Source organism: Phascolarctos cinereus, unplaced genomic scaffold, assembly GCF_003287225.1.
Source record: "Phascolarctos cinereus isolate Bilbo 61053 unplaced genomic scaffold, phaCin_HiC Scaffold_8;HRSCAF=390, whole genome shotgun sequence".
NCBI classification, from domain to species: domain Eukaryota; kingdom Metazoa; phylum Chordata; class Mammalia; order Diprotodontia; family Phascolarctidae; genus Phascolarctos; species Phascolarctos cinereus.
Genome location: NW_027556291.1, coordinates 4,733,052 through 4,755,573, shown reverse-complemented (window position 1 = coordinate 4,755,573; position 22,522 = coordinate 4,733,052). Strand labels below are relative to the sequence as shown.

At 47.9% G+C, this 22,522-nt stretch overlaps 1 protein-coding gene across 1 annotated transcript in view; it reads right to left on the bottom strand.

Annotated features, from left to right (window-relative positions):
• Positions 1-4,444: 4,444 nt before the first annotated feature.
• Positions 4,445-22,522, bottom strand: part of LOC110203442 (uncharacterized) — a 28,988-nt gene continuing 10,910 nt past the window's right edge. Inside the window, exons 4-13 of the mRNA XM_078147906.1 lie at positions 21,740-21,869; positions 18,709-18,822; positions 17,352-18,117; positions 14,681-15,141; positions 14,305-14,495; positions 14,048-14,176; positions 12,318-12,368; positions 11,069-11,195; positions 7,671-7,784; positions 4,445-6,297 (exon numbers count right to left, since the gene is read on the bottom strand). Of these exons, the coding sequence (XP_078004032.1) occupies positions 5,048-6,297; positions 7,671-7,784; positions 11,069-11,195; positions 12,318-12,368; positions 14,048-14,176; positions 14,305-14,495; positions 14,681-15,141; positions 17,352-18,117; positions 18,709-18,822; positions 21,740-21,869 (3,333 nt within the window). The 3' untranslated portion in view covers positions 4,445-5,047. The remainder of the gene's footprint in view (positions 6,298-7,670; positions 7,785-11,068; positions 11,196-12,317; positions 12,369-14,047; positions 14,177-14,304; positions 14,496-14,680; positions 15,142-17,351; positions 18,118-18,708; positions 18,823-21,739; positions 21,870-22,522) is intronic.

Here is a 22,522-nt window from a genome sequence, read left to right as displayed (position 1 = left end):
AAACCCTAGCTGCATTCTCAGTCTCTTGCAGGAATCCTTAAGAATCCTTGCCCGCTGAAAAGCGTAACAATAAATCTTTGCCACCTTGAAGAATGCTTGAGTCTGTGAATTCATTCCAGATGACCCATCCTGTACTCCGGTCTTTGAGGGGTCACAACCTCTCAACCTCTTACACCACAACAGTATAAGAAAATTTGTACAGGAGAGATTCAGTGGAGTGTGAAGCTGGGATATGAGTGGAACATGAAGATTAGATGGTAATAAAGAAAAGTGCAAAGGTAAAGTGTAGTATTGCATAGAGGTTCACAAGAAAGGGGCAGTTTTGAAGTTTATAAGACTTTACTCAAAGTCCAGGGTAAGGGAAAAGGGAGAAGGTTTAAGTAAGTCTGGGTGGAAATGGAAAGAAAATTGGAGTCCCTGTGAATAGAGGGTTTGGAGTTTGGGAAAGAGATGTTTGAGGAGGATTTTTGTTTTTTTAAATCTCATTGAGATAAGAAAGAGATGGGAAACTTTTTGGAGACATGCCTGTTAGAATTTGAGATTGACAATATTTAATCAAGTTAGAACATTTACCAAACAGAAACTATACTAATAACTTTGCAGCACGGAATTATTTGAGTATAGCATGCTAAAATTCTGTCTTGGTAGAAAGGTGTGTTCCAGTCTTTGTGTGAGGGATGATCTCTCGGAAGTGAAGCCTCCTCAAAGGGTCATTAGTTCCTGCTAATGGTTCTGGTACTGTTGCTTTTGAGTGGTACATGTGTACCCACACTAAGTGAGGACCCCTAGCCTTCTCCCTCTCCTACTCTTGGCTAGTGCTAGCAGAAATTCCTGAGCCATGGGAGCATCCTGTCTATCTCGTCCTCTAGCTGGGTGTATGACCTCGGGTAAAAGACTTTCTGAAACTGTGAGGCCCTGAAAAGGGGACCGTGCTAGCATAATTTCTCCACCTCTTTGTTCTCTCTGTTGCTGGGTTTTACACAAATAGATTGTATACCTGAGGCTCAGTCAATGAGCCAGCGGGAAGGGGGTTGGGGGGGCTGCTACGTTGGGGTCTATGTAGTCTTGCCTTGAACAAAGAACACTCGAACTCTCGGGGCAGCTGAGGCAGCACTTTCTCGAGAAAGTCAAGGAAGAGATCTCTCCTTTTGCAAACTGTTGTCGAGACTCTGGTTTTTTTAACTGAGTGAAACAATGTAAACAATGTGAGATCTCTCGGATGGACTGAGTGTAGCAATTTCTTAGACTGTTACAAACTCAAGGTTGGTTACACTAGACTGAATAGGCCTAAGTTTCAGGTTCCTAGTTACATCAGCATTAGGTAATGGCTAATTACTAAAAAGGATAAAATAGCTAGGATTGGTAGCGTTATAATGAGATTCCTTGTTTCTGGGGGAGATCTTCGCGTTTTAGATTGTAAGGCTGGAACTCCTGTCCAATGGGAATTCAAAGCCAGTGGTGGGTGGGTGTCTCCGTGTTAGGGCTATATAACCTTTGTCCTGGCCTTTGTTCCAGGGAGGAAGCAGACGCCTGCTTCTCGCGAGAACGTAATAAATCTTTCACTTTATACCTAGAAAATCTCTGAGTGTTATTTTTGGGCAGCTGTAGCACACAATATAATTAATAAAAGGAGTCAGTGACACTTTGGCATGCCAAAGACCCTCTTCTCCTCAACCCACTGAATATGCCCTTGGAAGAGCATGTATTCCTGACAACGGCCATCAGCTCTGATTGGTTAACAACTAATGAGACAGAATGTATATTACTATGAGGTGAACCTATTGTAAGGAGGGTCAGGGCAATCCAATTCCCACACCCACCCCTAAACCTGAGCAGAACACAATGGGCTTCCCCACCTGGGTTGGGGCTGAACAAGATTGAGGAGAAAGTTAATTCAAACTCATTATCAGCAATGTCTTTCAGATGCTGGCTTGGCCTAGTAGGGAGTACTGTCTAAATTCGAACCCAGGACTCGACATGCAAAGGCTCTACATGCAAAGTTCTTTCCATTGTATTTCCATCGCTTTCTCTCAAGAGGAAACAACACCCTGCGAGAGATAACGTCAAAAATGTGGATGGAGAAGAAGGGAGATCGAAATACGGAGAGAGAAATACGAAGAGACACAGACAGAAACAGCCAAGCAGAAAGGTAACAGATGGGGAACCAGCCTGGCGGCGGGCGCATGCGCAGTGCTAGGCCGACAAGGCCTCTCCCTCCCCTTTGACACGGAACTGGTTCTGGTTCCAGGCCCGGCTCGACGCTCCAGAGCTGCAACTCCCCCTATCGTGCCCAATGCGCACCAGCCTCTACAGCGGCTCTTGGGACTTCGGCGCACCAGCAGGAAGTACTCCCCGCTCTCCAACTCAGCCTCCCCCTGGTCCGACACCTACTTCCGGTCCTTTCCTTCCCAGAAGGGCGCGCAGGCGCTTTCGCAGCTGCTCTAGGACGCCCTGGAGGTCTTTTACATCTCGGTGGTTTCCTGGCCTAGAATAGGCACCTGATTAACTGCTGCTTGAGTGGAAGCGAAGGGCCTAGTTTTAGGAGCTGGATTCAGATCTCTGGGCCGTCAGAGCCTGGAGAAAGCTAGGGAGCACAGAGTCAAAACCATCTGTGGTACACATGGGGAAACTGAGGGCCTAGGACCACAGGGATTGGAGGAAACATCAACTCCACCCCCTCATTTTACAAAGGAAGAAACCGGCCCGAACAGGGCAGGGGATTAGGACTAGAGTTAAAGGGACCTTTAAACAACAGCTGGGCCAAAGCCCTGATTTTACAGGAGAAAGATAGAATGTTAGAGCTGGAAGGGGCTTTTTTCAGAGGTGGAAGCCAAGTCCCCCCTCCCCCCAAGCCAGGCTAGTGCAAAGGCATCAGATGTTCAATGAAAGGAGGGGGTGGGGGGATCATTCTGACATGACTTCTAGGTGTACAATGGGTAACTGGAGGGCACAGCACAACCATAGAACAGTGATGCCACCCCTTCACATCAACATTTTGGGGCCTGTGTGCCACCTCCAAGGGTTCTTGGAGATGGATGGCAGCACTAGGTCTGGAGTCAGGAACTCAAACCTCAGACACTTACATGTACAAGAGACTTAACCTCTGTCTGCCTCAGTTTCCTCAACTGTAAAATAGGGATAATAATAGCACCTCCGTCCCAGGGTTGTTGTGAGGATCAAATGAGCTATTTGCAAAGTGCTTAGCACAGTGCCTGGCTATTATTAAATGTTAATTCCGGTCTGAAGTATGTGCGTGTGCATGTTCATGTGTGCGCGTGCTCTTCTGACAGGCTGGTGTAGCCCACTGACCCCTTTTCAGAATGTTTTTAAATGCATCAAATAAAACACAGCATTACTAATGAGGCGAAAGGTTGTTGAAAAATACAGCTATCATGTTTTTTCCCCCATCCAAGTTCATACTTCCCCTGAAATCAGTCCATAGTTGGGAGTCTATAGCCCTCAAGGTAAGAATCTTGTCCTAGTGAGGAAAAATGCCTTTCTTCGTGCACCTACTAATTGGTGGGGTAGACCTCTGTAAAGTACAAGGTCCTTTTTCATTTTGTTTCTGCCTCTAGTGTCCAGTGCAGTGGCCTGAACGCTGTAGGTGCTTAATAAATACCTGTCCAGAATGGAACTGGAAAGACAGTGAAGTGTACTGGAAAGAGCCCAGCATGTGACGTCCAGAGTGCCTGAATTGGACCTCATGGTTCTGTTGCCAATTACAACACTGTGTCTTAAAATCAACATTCTTCTCTGGACCCATTTCCTTCTAAGTAAAATTGTATGGTTGAGAGGGAGAGGAAATTGGGGGCACTAATTCAATTCTCAGGCCCTTTCCAGCTGTCCATTTTGTGATCCTGTGAATCAAATCTCAGATCACATGAACAAAAGTCTGGCCACGGTCCCAATGACTACTTGGGTAGCCCACAGAGGAGGGTGACTGGGGAAGGAAAGAACTGCAGACATGACAGAGAGGGATCAGGTGGGGGAAATGGAGAAGGGAATGCTTAGGAGGGTTGTGCCTGTGGCCTTCAGATACATGGGGGAGGGGCTTGCACAGGGAAGAAGTAGGAATGATGGGAAGAAGTTCTGATTTCAAAGGGAAGTTGTTGTGATTAAAGCTACCTAGAAATGGAACTGGCTCGGAGTTAGAAGGGGCTTCATTTGTTATGGGGATGGATTGGAAAGCAGAAAGACACAGGGTGCCCAGGAAGGGCCAAGGGTTTGGAGGTTGGCAATGTCCAAGACCACCTTCGGAAATGTGACCACAGGCCAGAAACTGTGCCCATGAGGACCTCCCGGAGGCACTGTGGGAGAGCGTGGGAGCACTGCATTTGACCATCTGGCTCCAAGCCCTGGTTTTCTCACTTACCGTGTGACTGACCCCAAGCAGCTTCCCCTCCCTCGGGTTCAGTTTCCTCATCTGTAACATGGAGGCAACAACTCTTGCATTACGTGCTTTATAACCTTCCAAAATGGGACAAAAATGAGAGCTTGTTGGGTGGGGAGGAGACAGAGAGCAAAAGAGAAATACGTATGTTGGTTCCAACCAAATTGTGTCAATGGAGAGTCCCCACTGCAGCAGTCAGAACTCTTGTGCCCAGCAAGTAATAGGTGCTTAAGAAATCCTTGTTAATCAATTAAGGCTTGAAGTATAATTACAACACAAAGAATAGCTACCAGGAACATAGCACTTTAAGGGTCACAAAGCACTTTACATATATCACTTCACTTCCACAGACTCTGTAAGTATCATTAACCCCATTTGACAGATGACAAGCCTGAGGCTCAAAGAGACAGGCACCCAGCTAATACACTGCAGAATCAGGATTTGAACCCAGTTTTCCTAACTCCAACAGTAAGATTCTTTCCACAGTACAAATGGAATTACTTAAAATGAATTAAACTGGCCTTTCCTTAAGGGATGACAAGGTACTGATCCCTGAGTCCCGCCACCAAAGTTTCACAATTTCACTGTGGAATCTTTCAATGGAACACAATCATAAGTTAGATTCACAGCTTTCCCACATTTATTATGCTTAGTCAACTACTTCCTGGTGTGAATTTTCTGATGCTGAATAAGATTGGAGCTTTGGCTGAAGGCCTTCCCACATTCGCTGCAATCATAGGGCTTCTCTCCACTGTGGATCCTCTGGTGCTGAATGAGGTTTGAGCTGCGGCTAAAAGCCTTGCCACAAATATGACAGTTGTAGGGTTTCTCTCCACTGTGAATTATCTGATGCTGGACAAGGGCTGAATTCCACCTGAATCCCTTCCCACACGCGTTACATTCATAGAGAATCTCTCCACTGTGGATTCGTTGATGCTGGCTGAGGTCTGCCGTCCACTGAAAGGCTCTGCCACATTCAGCACACACGTACGGTTTCTCCACACTGTGGACCTTCTGATGCTGAACGAGGTCTGAGCTTCCCCTAAAGGCCTTCCCGCATACACTGCATCCATAGGGCTTCTCTCCACTGTGGATCCTCTTGTGTTTAGTAAGGATAGAAACTCGGTTAAAAGCTTTGCCACACGCAGTGCATTCATAGGGCTTCTCTCCACTGTGAATTCGCTGATGGTCAGTAAGGACTGAGCTACAACTAAAGGCCTTCCCACATTCACTGCATCCATAGGGCTTCTCTCCACTGTGGATCCTCTGGTGCTTACTGAGGATGGAGCTCCGACTGAAGGCTTTGCCACATTCTTTGCATTCATAGGGTTTCTCTCCACTATGAATTCTGTAATGTTCAGTGAGCACTGAGAAGCGGCTGAAGGCTTTGCCACATTCATTGCATTCAAAGGGTTTCTCTCCACTATGAATTCTCTGATGGTGAATGAGATTGGAACGCTTACCAAAAGCTTTCCCACATTCTCTACATGTATAAGACCTTTCTCCCACAGGAATCCTCTGATTTACAGGAATCTCTGAACACCTTTTCATACTAAAAGTCTGAGACTCCCTTCTCTGCAGTCTCTTTCCCATAGGTTCTCTCTCTTGGGTTACTAGCTTTAAAGTTCTCTTACACATATCATTTTTAGGAGGTCCTTCTGTGCTGGCTACTGTCCTGAGATCAACTGTCCCACAATGGAAACTTCTCTTCTGGGAAGGGGAGAGTCTGGATCTCTCTTGGGGAGGCTTTTTCTGCTGCACATCTACGTTTGTAGGTTTGTACTCAAGGGTTTCTCCTAAGTCAGGGAGAACGGCCCGTGGAAGTCCTGTGCATAACTTACCAGGTGAGTCCCTGTCTTCGGAAATGTCTTGCTTTGGAAAAGACCATCTTCTTGCAGCTTCGTCACCTGAAATGACAAAGAAATCCCATGTCACCTGCCTTCCCACACTGAGGCCACGTTTAGGCGGTGTATCAAGGTTTGTAAAGCACGTTACTCCTACCAGGTCATGTAAGGATTAACGTCATCTCTGTTTTACTGACAAGGAAACCTCAGGCCAGCAGAAGTCTCCTGCCCCACTCTGCTATACTCTCCCTCCAGAAAGGCCCAGGTCCACATTGCATACACTGTCAGAGGCAGTTCATATGGCTTACAGTTTTTCAGTTATAAGGGAAGTTTAATATGGGAGTGAGGGGAGTATACCCAGATACCACTGTGATGTGAAAACAAAAGGTATCATTCAAACAAAGAAAGGAAGAAAACAAGAGCAGGAATGAAAAGGTGGCAATCCCGAGGCCTGCCTGGGGCAGTCCCTCCCTTCCAGTGGGAAGGCCCCAAGGAAAGGATGAAATAAAAAGGGGAAGGGCTAATGAGCACAGAGGGAGAGGAGACACCAGTCGCTTCTGGGGAAAGCCTCAGCTTGGCCCCCCAAAGGCAGAACAACGAATGATGGGTGCGACTTACAGGGAGGCAGACTTGGATGTGCACAAATTAGACAACTTCCTGCAATGACAGGCGGTGCCTCAGGAGATAGCAGTTTACCCATCATGGAAGTTCCCCACATTGAGTCTGGAAGAACATTGGGTGGACCTTGTGCAGTGGACCCTGCTCAAGCCTCTGAGGTCCCAAGATTGTGTGAGAGCCAAGGCCCTTCCTCACTCAGGGCCTCAGTTTTCTCTTCTGTAAAATGAGGGTAACAACACAGGGACTTTCCCAGGCCACTTGGTCAGCATTCAAGCACCCATCTCCCTGACATTTCCTAACAGGGAGGTACACAGGTGCAGACCAAAGATGGAGGTGCTCGTTTTTACCTTCCTGAGCCTCCGTTTCACCATGAGCGATGGGGGAGGGGCAATGACTCCGGTACTGTACTCTGTGCCAAATGTGAACGGTGCTGCTTCTTACTCATCATTTCTGTTTGCAGCTTGCTTGCTGACACAGGCCAACCCTCAACCTCCCTTTCTGGGCTTTTCTTCCGATCTCTGCCCCCTCCCCACGTCTGACTGTCAAGCCCCCTCCCCACGTCTGACTGTCAAGCTCCAACGGAAGGGCTAATGCTCTTGGCTCCAAGGGATTTCCTGTTCCTTCGATTTCATGACAGAACTTTGGAGAAGTTCCAAGCTGGGAGGCACCTCCAAGGCCATCTGTGGAGCAGCCTGTGCCCTGGCAGGACGTCTTTCTTTCCCCTCTGCCCTCAGTGCTTCCGCAGCCCAGACTCTCACCCTTTCTCGCTGCTCTTCTCTCTGAGCCTCATCTGCCTGCATGGCCTTCGTCACACTCACCTGAGCAGGCTTTTCTGCTGCTGCTCTCAGGGCCACCCAGAGGATCCAAAACCCATGGCGCTTTTCCTTGCTCCAGCTGGCAGATCAGCTCGGGTTTGAAAAGTGGAAGTCCTCCTGATTGGAAACAAGGGTAGAGACTGTCATTTGGGCTGGGCCACAGATGTCCTGGGGATGGGGGTGGGGAGAAGGGACAGCATCATGTCAGAGGCCCAGGGTGGAAGGCAAGCTACTCACAGGTATGTTCCCACTAACTAGGATATAAAGGGGTGTGAAGGGAGAACAAAGTAGTGGAAAGAAAACAATGGTTTCACACCAGGGGACCTTAGTTTGAATCCCAGCACTATTATTAACTGTCTACATGATCTTGGGTAAATATCTTACCTTCCAAGAGGACTTTGTGGTACATGAATGTAATGAAATACTATTGTGCTATAAGAAATGATGAACAGGCTGACTTCAGAAAAACCTGGAAAGACTTGTATGGTCTGATGCTGAGTGAAGTGAGCAGAACCAATAAGACTTTGTACACAATAACAGCCACATTATGCAATGACTAAGACTGTTAAACTGAACCCTTCTCAGCATTACGAGGATCGAAGACATCTCCAGAGGTCTCGGGATGGAAAATGCTGTCCACATCCAAAGAAAGAACTATGGAAGTCGAATCGCTATCACTTATTTTTACCTTCTGTTGAGTTTTGTTTCCTTTCTGATGGTTCCTCCCATTGGTTTTAATTTTTACTTACAACTTCACTAATGTGAAAATATGTTTAATGGGTATGTAAATGTAAAGCCTATGTCAGATTGTGCGCCGTCTTGGGGAGGGTGGGGGGGAGGAAAAGGGAGAAAAATTTTCAACTCAAAAGCATATGGAAAAAAAAAAATTAAAAATTAAATAAATAAATATCTTCCCTTCCCTGGCCTCAATTTCCTCATCTATAGAACTAAGTGATTAGATGAGGCGATCTCAAAGGCCCTCTCTCTGGGTCTGCTCTCTAGCTCAAGCATGGGAATCCCTAGGGACAGCGTATAGGTAGAGACTCTAAGGAAAGTTCTATGGATGGGGAAAACCATTCACGGGGCAGCGTGACAAAAATGCTTTGTCGAGACTAGTCCGGTCCAGCCTCCTCATGTGGGAAAAGAAGCAGCAGAAACAGGACATGCTTTTGCCCAAAGGGAAACTGGAAACACTAGGTCTAAGTTACCTTTCCAGACCTCTGCTCCCGGTGCTCCAGCAAAGGTGACTGAGGCACTGTCCCTGGAGCTTTCTCCTCTCCCTGCCCTGGCTCTCTATGCCCCAACCTCTTGGCCTCTTTGACTCTCATTTAGCCTTCAGGGAAGCCTTCCCCACAGCCAGAGGGAGAAGACAAAATAAAACACGGCTTTTCCTGGCCTAGTCTTTCTCTCTTCCACAGGCTGTCTGTTCTCTGACGATGTCCCTTCCTCCTGGCTGGGATCCCTTCCTTTCTGATCTGCCTGTACTCTGGAAACCTCCCTCTTCTCCTTCACTCCCCCCAATATCTGGAAACTTCTGTACGTGAGATAATCTAAACTAGAAAACCTCCAGTGTCCAACACCAATTTATAAGACCAATACCCCAGTGTAGCGCTGCCAAACTCAGACACAGGAGCCTTGTGGGCTGCCCAAATATTGACTTAGAAAACCACAAATTAACATCAATCAATCAACAATTATTAAGCACCTATTGTGTTCTAGGCATGGGCTAAGTGCTGGCGATACAAAAAGGAAAAGATGGTCCCTGCCCTCAGGGGGCTAACAATCTAACCAGGGAGACAATAGCCAAACACATCTATCCAGAGAGCTCTAGACAGGATAAATAGGAAATAACTAACAGAGGGAAGACACTGGATTTAAGAGGGGTTTGGGGAAGGTTTCTTGTAGAAAGGGGGATTTTAGTTAGGACTTAAAGGAAGCCAAAGAGGTCAGAAGGCTGAGTGGAGAAAGGAGAGTGGCCTGAGGGACAGCCAGAGAGAATGTCTGGAGCCCAGAGAGGAAGTCTTATTGTATTTTTACTTATTTTATCAAATATTTGCCAATTGCATTTTAATCTGGTTCACTCCAGCTGAATCTGGCCAGTGAGTTTGACACAACGGTCCCAGTGTATAAGCCAGCAAAGGACATGAATCATAAACTAAAAACAGCCAAACGAAATACTGCTCCACAGTGCCTCTGGCCTTCACTTAAACTTCAATAAAAGGGCCTAGTGCTTTTTGACACCGATTGTATCACCTCATTCTTTTGGTCCCAGCATGATAAGCATGGCAGAATATCAGAGCTGAAAGGGGCCTGAGAGAGTCTACCAGTGAAGCACCTATCCAAGGCCACACCTGTCAGAAACAGAGAGCAGCATGGGAGTCTGAGCCTCCAGCATTCTTCAGGCTCAGCCTAGCGTTCTTCCTACTACATCAGGCCCTTCTCCCTCCTCTGGCACTTTCTTATTCAATTACCACCCCCAACCCCCAATACAGGTAGGTTGTATTTAACTGGATAATAAAAAAATAAATAATTTCTCAGAATTTAGGTAGGCTGGTCCTGAGAGAAGAGCTTGCTCCCAGATCATGTTCAGTGCAGTGATCGTTTTGTGTCTTATCTTTATGGAAGCAGCTGGAGGTGGTGCACAGAGTGCCCCGCCTAGAGGCAGGATGATCAGAGCTCAAATCTGGCCTCAGACACTTACCAACAGCTGTGTGACCCTGGGCAAGTCACTTAACCGTTTTTGGCCTCAATTTCCTCACCTGTAACATGATGCTCATCATAGCATCTACCTCCAAGGGTTGTTGTTTTGAAAATTACGTGAGATAATCATTGTAAAGTGCTTAGCACAGTGTCTGGCTGTTAGACATGTTAACTTATCATTATTATCTCTATTATTAGACTGTAAACTATTTGTGGGTGAGGATTGTGTTTTATGCCTAGATCTTTCAAAGAATTGGTAAACAATTTACAGATTAATAAACATTTGCAGTGGCTCTCTGTTTGGGAACCCCAGCAAATGATGATGATGATGATAAACCTTCTCCACTAGAGTCCTTGTCTAATACATCATTGTAGTGGGGAGGTGATCCTGGGCGCTCAGTGGACTGTAAACTTTGTCGGGTCTCCCCAAGTCTGACGTGTCTTTCCTCGGAGGACCAGCATAGTTAAATGTGGAGAGGCTCATTACTGGATGGATTTTCAGCCATGACAACTCACGAGGCCATTTAGCGGGCGCAGGGGTCAATAGATGGAAGAGTGCATCAATCCTGTAAATTTGCTTCACTCTGTACATCTAATTTCTCACACACTGTAGCTACTTAGTTTTGTTCTTACATTTGTTGCCGTGGCCGAATGAGGAAGCCAAGACACAGAGCCTGGATTTCTGGAGGCGGGCTGCTTACCCAGTGAAGCCACATTGCAGAAATTCTCCAGCATCACCTTGGCATAGAGGGACCTCTCAGTGGGATCCAGCTGCCTCCATTCTTCTGGGGTAAAATACACAGCCACATCTTCGAATGTCACTGAGCCCTGAAACAAGAGTGTCTTACTGGCCTGGGGATAATCCCCTGGGTCTGCCCTGGGACCGATGGCAGAGCAGCAAGAAGGCGGGGCCCCAGAGGATTTCAGGGCCATAGCAGAAGGAGCACCTCACTTACCAAGTCAGCTTCTCGGGGCCCCAGTTTGGCATCTGCTACGTGGAAGAAACAGAATCTATCTAACGGAGGCTACCCAGGCCATTCCAAACTCACAGTGGCACCCAGTCACCCACAGAGTTATCACAGTCATCAACAGACAAGTACCAGAACAAAGACTTTACCACCATGATCCCATCTGAACCACACAACAACCCAAAGTAGCAGAGGAGGAAAAGAGGCCCAGAAAGGGAAAGTAATCTGCCCAAGTAGTCAGAGGTGGGATTGAAACCCCTGAGGTCATCCTGACTCCAAGGCCCGAACTTCACCCCACAATCTCTTAATATTCTATGCAGAGCACTTTGGAGCCCTTCAAACACTATGAAAAATTTGTTATTTTCATGACGATATCATGTTATACCAATCACATAATTATATCATCATCATCATTGTAACAACTCACTTTTTCTCTAAAGAGCTTTTAGCTAGATTCTTGAACTTGCATCCATAGCATTCAGTGTGAAGGCCTTTAAAGTTTCCCAAGCATTCTGCTCATACCTTTCTCCCACTGCCCCTCTCCAGGCCAGCTCAGCTATGTAGACATGTATAATAGGAATTTCATAGTTGAGGAAAGCAGAGGGAGTTACTTGTCCAGCATCACACAAACAAAGTAACAGGAATATGGGACCCCCTCACACGCCATCTAGTTTGATGCCCTGATCTGCGAGATGAGCCTGGGTTTGGTCCTAGAATCAGCCATTTAGGGCTGCAATGTCACTAAGTTCAGCCCCCTCATTTTACAGGCCTTGAGAGGTGAGGTGACTTACTAATGACTAAGTGGATAAAGCATGACTGAGGCCCAGGCCTTCTCGATTCCATCACACGGAGACACCAAAGAAACAGAGTACCTTGAGTCCGGTACAAGGCAGGATGAGCTAAGGCCTCAGGGGGGGCATGCTAGGGACAAAGAGCTAAGCTCATGGGGAGCAGGGATCAGGAGGAGGGGGCAATGGCTCACCTGGGCAGCAGTTCTCTGGAGTGATGATTCCATCTGGGGCAATGGGTGGCACTAAAGGAGGAGAAAGGGGCTGTGAATGAGATCAGGCTTTCTCTTTGACTCCATTTTTTTTTCTTTTTTGTTTTTTGGTGAGGCCATTGGGGTTAAATGACTTGCCCAGGGTCACACAGCTAGTAAGTCCTAAGTGTCTGAGGCTGGATTTGAATTCAGGTCCTCCTGACTTCAAGGCCAGAGCTCTGTTCACTGCACCACCTAGCTGCCCCTCTTTGACTCCTTCTGTAAGCGGGCTCCCTCTCATGCTAGGCAATGGGGGGGATGCAGAAACAGTCACCATACTTCTACTTTGGAAGAAATGCTCCAACTGGGCCTTCTGGGAACAGGACTTTTTTTGCTAGGCACACACCTGGGGAGCAGCTGTGGGCTCCAGATTAAAGGGATCCTTGACTGCAGAAGAGAGGGATTTCTCACTCAGGTAGGGGGCAAGCACACTTGTATCTGTACCCTATCTCCCCTGCCTAGACTGTGAGCTCACTGAGGAGAGAGACCCTATCTGATTTCTGACTGTGTCTCATCAGGGCCCAGCAGGAGGCAAGCAAGGAATACTTGTTGAATGGAAAAACAGGGATTTCTCTTCCTTAGGCATCAATCTGATCTTTTCCTTCTCTGCTCCAATCATCTCAGTGGTTCCCTAATGTTCCTGGGCCAGTCACTTCCCTTCCATGGGCCTTCATTTTCACTTCTGAAAAATAGGGGTTTTGAACTAAACAGTCTCTATGTTCCTTCCTATCTTTAAATGCTATGATCTTTCCAAGTAAAGTTCAAACTCCTTTCCATAGTAATCCCGCCCCCTCCTACCTTCTCCAACACATTGCATCTTCAATCACTGTCCCTTCTCACATCTTCAACCTCTCCCCTATCTACCATTCCCTCCTTACTGCCTTCAAATATGCCCTGCCTCCTCCATCTTTAAAAATCCTTCAACAGACCAACATCACTGGAAGGAAACTGTTTTCTTCAAAGTTCACAATGATCTCTCAATTGTCCCATCTCCTTTTTTTCCCCTTGGTCTTCATCTTCCTCAACCTCTGTGCTGCACTGACATTTGGTTCTGTTGACCACCTTCTCTCCTTGGATAATCTCTTCTGACAAGTGAATGAAAGATCATCTCAAAGTGAAGGCACCAGCAGCTGGGGAGGGAGGGGCAGGAAAAGCCTCCTAAGGAAGGGTAGGAAGTCAGCAGCTTTAAAAACAAAACCCGTTTAATACATTTTGTTGTAATTACTTGTTTAAAACTATTTAGCACTGAGGTCACAGATGTTTGGGCCAAGACTAGTCTTAGAAGAAGGGAGAGGAGAGGAGAGAACATTCTAGGTAGGGGAGACAGCCAAAGGCACAGAGGCTGGAAATGGTGCATGACAGGTGAGGAATAGGAAGTAGGCCAATGTGACTGGATTATAGAATCTGTAGTGCAGAGTAAAGTGTTAAAAAAAGAAAAACCGGAAAGGTAGGAAGGGGTCACGTTGTGAAAGGTTGTCAATGCCAAAAGTAGCTTTTTTACAAAAAAAAATTTGACCGTGGGAGTAACAGAGAGCCAGGGGAGGAGAGGGGGCCATGGTAGACCTGTGGAGTGCAGGATGAAGTAGGGAAGACCTTTGAGTCAGGATGGCTCAGATGCACTCCACACTCCCCTGGTGGACATTTAACGCTATCTAGCACGGGGCCACCCCTACCTCTCCAGCCCTGGTACACAGTGGAGGCCTCCTAGATGCTCTGCACACCCAACACTCCATCTCCTTTCTTCGTGCCTTTGACATGGCTGTCCCCATGATCAGAACGCCTTCCCTCTTCACGTGTGCTTCCTAGAAGCCCTGGTTTAAGGCAAAAGCTCAAGCATCCCTTCTTCTAGAGGCCTTTTCTGCTCCCCCAGGCTCCCCCCAGTTTACTTCTGCCTTGTACGCATTTTCCATGGGTGCGTGTGTTCACACACGTATATACACCCGTCCATACTGCCTTCCCGTGGCCATCCCCGTAAGGTCCTTCCGGGCAAGGACGGCTTGGTCTGTCTCCCCGTGTCCAGCTCCGTACTGTCAGCTGACGAGATGAACAAAGGCATCTTAGCCGGCTGTAACACTTTCCGGAGGTGAGCATAGAGGCTCAGAAGGCCGCGGGCTTCCTGCCCTCCAACCATAACGGGGGGGGGGGAGGGGGGAATAGGCAAGCTTTGGAGGAATGAGCGTTCACGAAGCACCAGAGCGGGGCGCTGGCCTCCCGTGTGGCCGCTGGGGCTGCGGCTCGGGGCCTACAGCTGGCCTCGCCAACAGTTATAACCCCAACCTCCATCTCGTGGGGCTCTCAGGACTCGCCCGCAGGCCAGCGCAGGTTAAGGCCCGGATAGGTGGACCAGAGCGCATCTGCGCAGGCGCGCCTGGGAGGCGCTACGGGGCCCCGGAGGGGACAGGAAGGACGGAGAGGGATGGGGGAGCCCGAGCCAGACCCTGGAGAGCTCCGGGCATCATCCCCTGCCACCCCAGGAGACTCAGATCCCTGGAAGGGGCGAGGCGGGGAGAGATGGAACCTGTCCCGGCGCTTCATACGCTCACACTCACCCCAAACCCGGAAAAGCAGCGGCGCTACCGGAAGTACTTCCGAATCCCTACCTGCCGTAAGCCTGCCTTTCCGCCTTCGTGGGGGAACTTCCGGTGCCGCTCTAGGCAGGCGCGGAGGCCTAGCGTCTCGGTGGTGCTCCCTCGGCTGTCCCCGCCCAGCCAGGTTTACTGAGAGGGCGGAGCGTTCCTCATGCCCCTCGGTCGCCTTGGAAACTGCTCTGACATTGGCAAAGATGACAGAGGACCAAAGTGGTCAATGTTGCAGGGTTTTTTGTTGTTGTTCACTTGTTTCAGTTGTGTCCAACTCTTCATGACCCCATTTGGGGTTTTCTTAACAGAGATACTGGAGTGGTTTGCCATTTCCTTCTCCAGCTCATTTTACAGATGAGGAAACTGAGGCAAACAGGGTGCCGTGAGGGGTTGCTGGCAAACAAACAGGCATATAGTCGCACTGCTGGTGAAGCTATGAGCTGGTCCAGCCATTCTGGAAAGCAATTTGGAGTGTGCCCAAAGTATCAATCCTAACTAGCATTTCTTGGGCTTCAGGGTTTATAAGGCACTTTGCAAGCAACCCTCACAAGCCTGGGAAGTCGTTTTCTTGATGAGGAAACTGAGGCTGAGTGACTTGGCAATACAGTTAGTAAGACTCTAGGACAGGATTCGAACTCAGGTCTTTCCTGACTCCAGGTCCAACACTATCCCCTGCACCACCAACAGTTACTTCACATGCCCTTTATTGACCCAGTGATACCACCACTAGAGCTATACTCCAAAGAGAACAAAGAGGAAAGGAACCTGTCTGTACACAGACATTTACAGCAGCTCTTTTTTTGTGATAGCAAAGAATTTGAAACTGAGGGAGTGCCCCTGAATTGGGAAATGGCCAAATAGATTGTGGCTTATGAATGTGATTCCACCTGGGACAATGAAAAAAGGGGCTGTGAATGAGATCAGGCTTTCTCTTTGACTCTTTCTGTAAGCGGGCTCCCTCTCACGCTAAGCAATAGGGGGATGCAGAAACAGTCACCATACTCCTACTTTGGAAGAAATGCTCCAACTGGGCCTTCTGGGAACAGGACTTTTTTTGCTAGGCACACACCTGGGGAGCAGCTGTGGGCTCCAGATTAAAGGGATTCTTGACTGCAGAAGGGGAGGGATTTCTCACTCAGGTAGGGGGCAAGCACACTTGTATCTGTACCCTATCTCCCCTGCCTAGACTGTGAGCTCACTGAGGAGAGAGACCCTATCTGATTTCTGACTGTGTCTCATCAGGGCCCAGCAGGAGGCAAGCAAGGAATACTTGTTGAATGGAAAAACAGGGATTTCTCTTCCTTAGGCATCAATCTGATCTTTTCCTTCTCTGCTCCAATCATCTCAGTGGTTCCCTAATGTTCCTGGGCCAGTCACTTCCCTTCCATGGGCCTTCATTTTCACAGGTTTGGACTAAATGATCTCTAATTATTAATACTGTTCTATTATTATACTGTAGGAAATGACAAAGGATGGTTTTGGAGAAACCTAGGAAGACCTTATGAACTGATTGCAGAGTGAAGTGAGCAGAACAAAGAGGACAATTTCTACAATAACGACAATACTGTAAAGACAAAGAACTTTGAAAGAGTCAGACACTCTGCTCTGCACACTAACCAAGCAGCATTCCAGAGGCCCCATGACGAAGCCGGCTGCCCACCTCTGGAGACATTCAGAAGGAGACAGGACAGTTTGCGGCAATCACTGGTATATTTTGCTTGACTATGCATATTGGTTACGAGGGTTTTGTTCTTGTTTCCCCAATAGTAGGAGTGGGTAGGAAGGAGACTTAATAAAAAAAAAACACAACTTAAAGAAAAACAACTTCCCCACTCCCATTTCTCTACCACTTTAAGGTTTGCAAGGCACCTTCCTAAGCACAGCCCTGTGAGGCAACTAGGGGAAATACTGTTATCTCCATTTGTAGATGAGGAAATGAAGGCCTGGGAAGGCAAGGGGCTTATTATGCATTGGAATGCTAAATAACAAAGAGAAAACATTTCCTTCTTTGCCTTCCCTAATGGATCCTTGTAAGCAAAAGATTGGGGCCAATTCATGTACATTTGGGAGGAAAACCAGGCTTGCTGAGACATACGTGATATATCCAGACCTATCCTTTTGGCCTGAGACCTAATTAGCTCTGGGGCTGAGTGCAACAAAGGCAATCCGGAATAAAGGCACAGAGTTCCAACTTGAAGAAGGGAAGGACATTTATCAGAATAAATTAACTGAGATCTTTCCTAGACCAAGAGATATAAAAAGAGGAGACTGCAGTTACTTCTTGGCCTCTAAGGTGTTTCCCCTGGATTTGTGCCCTAGCACCCATGGGAGGACTCTTTTATCTGGTCTGTTTGTCAGTATCCTGACCGAGTGGAACAAAGCTAGCAGCTCTATTCACAGATTGCCCATGTTTATTATGCGCAGAGGGCTCACAACAATGATTTTTCTGGTGTGAATTTTCTGATGATTAAGAAGGTTCCCTTTTTGGCTGAAAGCTTTCCCACATTCATGACATTCATAGGGCTTCTCTCCACTGTGAATCCTGTGGTGTTTTATTAGGATTGAGCCCTGAGTGAAAGATTTCCCACATATATTACATTCATAAGGCCTCTCTCCACTGTGGATTCTCTTGTGGTTAATAAGGTTCGAGCTCCACGTGAAAGTTTTCCCACACACATTACATTCATAAGGCTTCTCTCCTCTATGGATTCTCTTATGATTAGTCAGATCTGAGCTCCGACTGAAGGCTTTCCCGCATTCATTACACACATAAGGCTTCTCTCCACTGTGAATTCGAAGGTGGAGGACGAGCACTGATTTCCACCTGAAGGCTTTCCCACACTCATCACATTCATAGGACTTCTCTCCATGAGGGACAGTCTGATTTCTGGGAGGCTCTGACTTTTGCCTAATATTGCAATTCTGGGCCTCCCCACTCAGGCCACCCTCTCTGGCAGGCTCTGCTTCTTGACATTTGTTTTCCAAGACAAGATTTTCTGGTTGACATCTGGCTATGGAGATTGGCCTAAGAGCACCAGCCACATGCCTGGAGGTGGTCCTGTTCATGTTGTCCTGTTGGCCCTGGGTAAACAACCGTCCTTGTGAAATCCCATCTTGGGGAATGCCTGGCTTTGGCATAGACTCTTTGCTCTCAGGCCTGCCATCTGAAATGACAAAGAAAAGGAATGCATGTCATCGAGATTCCTGGGCCGGTGTACGTAAGGGGCAAGTATGTGGAGAGAAGTATATGGCTTTCCCAATTTTCCACTGGGAAATGGACGCCTTTCCAATTTAGGTGGGAAAGGAGGGAGGAAAGGTGAGCTCAGAAATGAGGAGCTGGGGGAGGAGTGTCAAAGTAAAAGGACTTATCACTCCACAGCAATCATCAGTAATGATAATTCCCATTTTACAGTTGAGGATCAGATAGGTTCAGTGACTTGCCCAAGGTCACACAGCAGGAGCCAGGACTTGGACAAGGGTCATAGGACAACAGGCTTTAAGGCTGGAAGGGACCTCAGAGGTCATCTTGTGGAATCCTTTCCTTTTACTGCTGGGAAAATCGAAGTCCAAGAGGTTCAGTGATTTGCCCAAGGCCACATGGGAAGTAAGTGGCAGAGCCCAGATTCAACAGGAACGACCAAGTCAGAGGAGGTGATAAGGAGGAAGAAAAGGGAAAAAGAGACAAGGGGACTGAGGTAAAGACCTCAGGAGCAGCGAGTACTGGCACCTGCCTTTGGTTCTAGGTCCCTGCTCACCTGGCCAAGTGCCTCTCCTGGCCTCAATGGTCTCTGTCCCCTGAAGATCCAGAGTCCACAGCATCTGTCCTCGTTCCAGCTGGGAGATCAGGTAAGGCTTGGGGCCCATAAACCCTGCCCAAGGGGAAGGAAGGCAGACAGGTGATTTGAATTGGGGATATAGTGTGGTCTAGCTAGAGCACAGGCCCAGTCCCTGGGGCAAGGCCAGGAGTATCCTGGGAGAGAAGGAAAATACCCATAAATGCCATCTGAGGCAAGGTCAAGAGGGATGGACAGGCGCCTCTCAAATGTGTTCCCAGCAACTGGGAGTCTGGGGGCTGATGATCTGGGAACAGAAGAGCAATTAGTAATCTGCCCTCCTCCTGCTAGGAGAAAGGTAGGCAATTCACAGGGGCAAAAGCATGTGTACGGGGCCCTGGGCACTTAGTGTCTAGTTGGGGTAAGCTGGACAGGGTCTCCTCCATGGGGTTCTGTGGGTAAGGAAGTTAACATTTACGAAGCATCTAGCTGTGCCAAGTGCCCGGGGATACCGAAAGAGGCACAAGACAGTCCCTGCCCTCTAGGAGCTCCCAGTCTCACAGGGAGACAAGACGCAGGTAAATAGGTGCAAAGCAAGCTCTAGACAGGAGAAATTAGGGGCAGTCTCAGAGCGAAGGCACTGGGATTCAAGGACACGGGGAAAGGTTTCTAGCTGAGACTGGAAGGAAGCCAGGAGGCAGAGATGAGGAAGGAGAGCACTCTGGGCATGGAGGGTTTCACTGCCAATGAAAAGGCACAGGGTAGGGTGAGCTTAGAATGTTGTATACAAAGAAGAGCTGGAGGCCAGAGTCACTGGATCAGAGAGTACATGGAGGAGAATGAGGTGTAAGCAGAATGAAAAGGGAGGAGGGGCCCGGGTTATGAAGGGCTTTGAATGCCTAACAACATTTTATATTTGATCCTGGAGGCATGAGGGAGCCACAGGAGTTAATTGAGTAGGGGAGTGAATGACATGGTCAGACCTGTGCTTTAAGACAATCACTTTGACTTATACGGGCTGATGCAAAGTGAAATGTGCTGTGTACAAAGTAACAGCAACATTGTGCCATGATCAGCTGTGGATGACTTAGCTCTTCTCAGCAGTACAATGAGCCCAGACAACTCTGAAGGACTCATGATGAAAAAAGCTGTCCCTCCCCAGACAAAGAACTGATGGAGTCCAAAGGCAGATTGAAGCAGCCTTTTTTTTAAACTTTCTTTATTTTTCTTGAGGGTTTTTCCCTTGTCTATGTTTTCTTTCATAACATGACTATTACGGAAATGTGTTTTGCATGACTACCCATGTATAACCTATATCGAATTGCTTGTCTTCTCAATGAGGAGGGGTGGGGAGGGAGGAAGGGAGAGAATTTGGAACTCAAAGTTTTAAAAATGAATGTTAAAATTGTTTTTACATGTAACTGGGAGAAAATAAAATACAAAAAAAGACAATCACTTTGGTAGCTGAATTGAGGACATACTGGAGTGGAGAGAGGCTTGAGGCCGGCAGCCTCACCAGCAGCTATTGAAGTAATCCAGGCATGAGGAGATAAGGGTCTGCAACAGGGTGGGGGCACCAGGGTGTCAGAGGACAGAAGGGCACAGATTTGAGAGAGGTCTCAAGGTAGGATCAACAGGCTTTGGCAAAAAATTGAATATGGGGGGTGAGAGAGAGTGAGGAGTCCAGGATGACCCCTAGGTTGTGAGCCTGGGTGATGGGGGAGAGAGTGGTACCCTCAACACCAACAGGAAAGGAAGGAAGAAAGGAAGGCTTGGGGGGGAGATGTCGAGTTTGATATATTTAGGGGACACTCACTTCAAGATGTCTAAGGGCAGCTGGAGATGAGAAACAGGTTAGCAGAGCGGTTAGGGCTAGACAAATGATATCTGAGATTCATCTGCATCGAGATAATAACTGAATCCATGGGAGCCGATGAGACCATCAAGTGAAAGAGTATAGGGAGACAAGAGAAGGGCCAGGCCAAAGGCTTGGGAAACCCCAGAGTCATCGAGTACAAGCTGGAGGGAGATCCGGCAAAGGGGACTGAGAAGGAGCGGTCAGAGAGGGAGGAGGAGAAGCAGAAGAGAGCAGGGTCACCAAGACCTAGAGAGAAACGAGTCTAGAGGAGGGCAGAGTGACCAGCAGCGTCCAAGGCTGCTGCGGGGTCAAGGATGATGACTGACAAAGGGCCATGAGATTGGGCAATTAGGAGATCTTTGGTAACTTTAGAGAGAGCAGTTTCAGGTGAGTGATGTGAGTGCCATCACAGAGGCCAGATGGCAGAGAGTTAAGAGATTGAGAGGAGAAAGGAAGTGAAGGCACCAGTTGTAGGAAATTAGCCACAAAAGGGAGAGGAGATATGGGATAGTAGCCAGTGGGGATGGACAGAGAAGTGAGTTTTTTTGAGGATGGGGGAGACACGCCATGTTTGTGGGCAGCAAGGAAGCAGCAGTAGACAGGGAAAGATTCAAGACAAATGAGAGAGTAGGGATGATAGGAGGGGCAATCTGTTGGAGGAAATGGCGTGGGATGGGATCACTTGTGCAGGTGGCGGGTTTGCCTCGGCGAAGAGAAGGCCACCTCTTTGTAGGAAATGGGGATGGAGGAGGAGCTGAAAGGAGCAGTCCGTTTCTGTAACTGCCCATTACCCAAGACCTTCCTTAGCTAGGCTCTTCAAATGTCTCTACTTGATAATTACTTCAAACTCTCATCATAATAAGTCTAATAAAGGACTGAGATGCCAGAAGGATGGAACAGACCAATCAGTTTCAGAATGATTGAAATCAGTTCATGGGCACTGGCGCTCTTGGAGGTTAGAGACATGAATGCCATGAGGACCATGTAGAGTACAAGCCTAGGCCTTTGGCCAGATGTTCCCCCAGCCTGCTCCCTCTGGCCACTGGACGACCACAGGCTTCACTGCTGCCATTGCTGTTTTCATGTTCACAGCTGGGAGCAACTGTGGGAGTCAAGTGAACCCCAGATCTGGGATGTCCGAGTGTGCATACTTGCCTAGGGAGGCTGCATTCCCATAATTCTCCAGCATCACTTCCCTATACAGGGCCCTCTGAGCAAGGTCCAGTTGCCTCCATTCTTCCCATGTGAAGTAAACAGCCACATCTTCAAAGGTCACCGATGATTCCTAAAACAGCAAGATCAATTTCCCAGCTCTGTTCAGGGATGGCTGGCATGAGGCAGCAGAGGGGTCGGGCAGAGGTGCCAAGCTGGGAGTCTATGGTAGGCAGAGTGAGAGGAGCATGAGACAGAGGAAAGAGAAGTTGGCCAAGAGCCAGGAGAGGCAGATTTTCCTGAGTCCTCGGTCTAGCACTAAGTGTGAGCTCGGCAAGTCCCTGTCCCCCTCCCCCACCTCAGTTTCCTTATATAGCAAATGATGGAAGAGAGGCTCTCTAAGGGGCAGTATGATGGAGTGGATGGAAAGGACACTGGATTCGGAGACAAGAGATTTAGATCTGACACTCGCTGTGTGATCTTGGGCAAGTCCCTTTATCTTCCTAAGCGTTACTTTCCTCATCTATAAAATGTAGATAATAATATTTGAATGAATTACCTCAAGGGGATTTTCTACAGGAAGAGCTTTTATAAAGCTTTAAAACATAAAGAATTCTAATGTAATCCCTGAGAGTCTGTGATGCTACAGGGGTCTGGTCCTGCTTCTGCCCCCAACGAGTCCCTTGCCTGCCCTACACCTCAGTTTCCTAGTCAGATTTGTAGCTCTGAAATTCTTGGATTCTCTTAGTCTGGAGACCTACATTCTCCTCCTCCACCCTCCTCCTC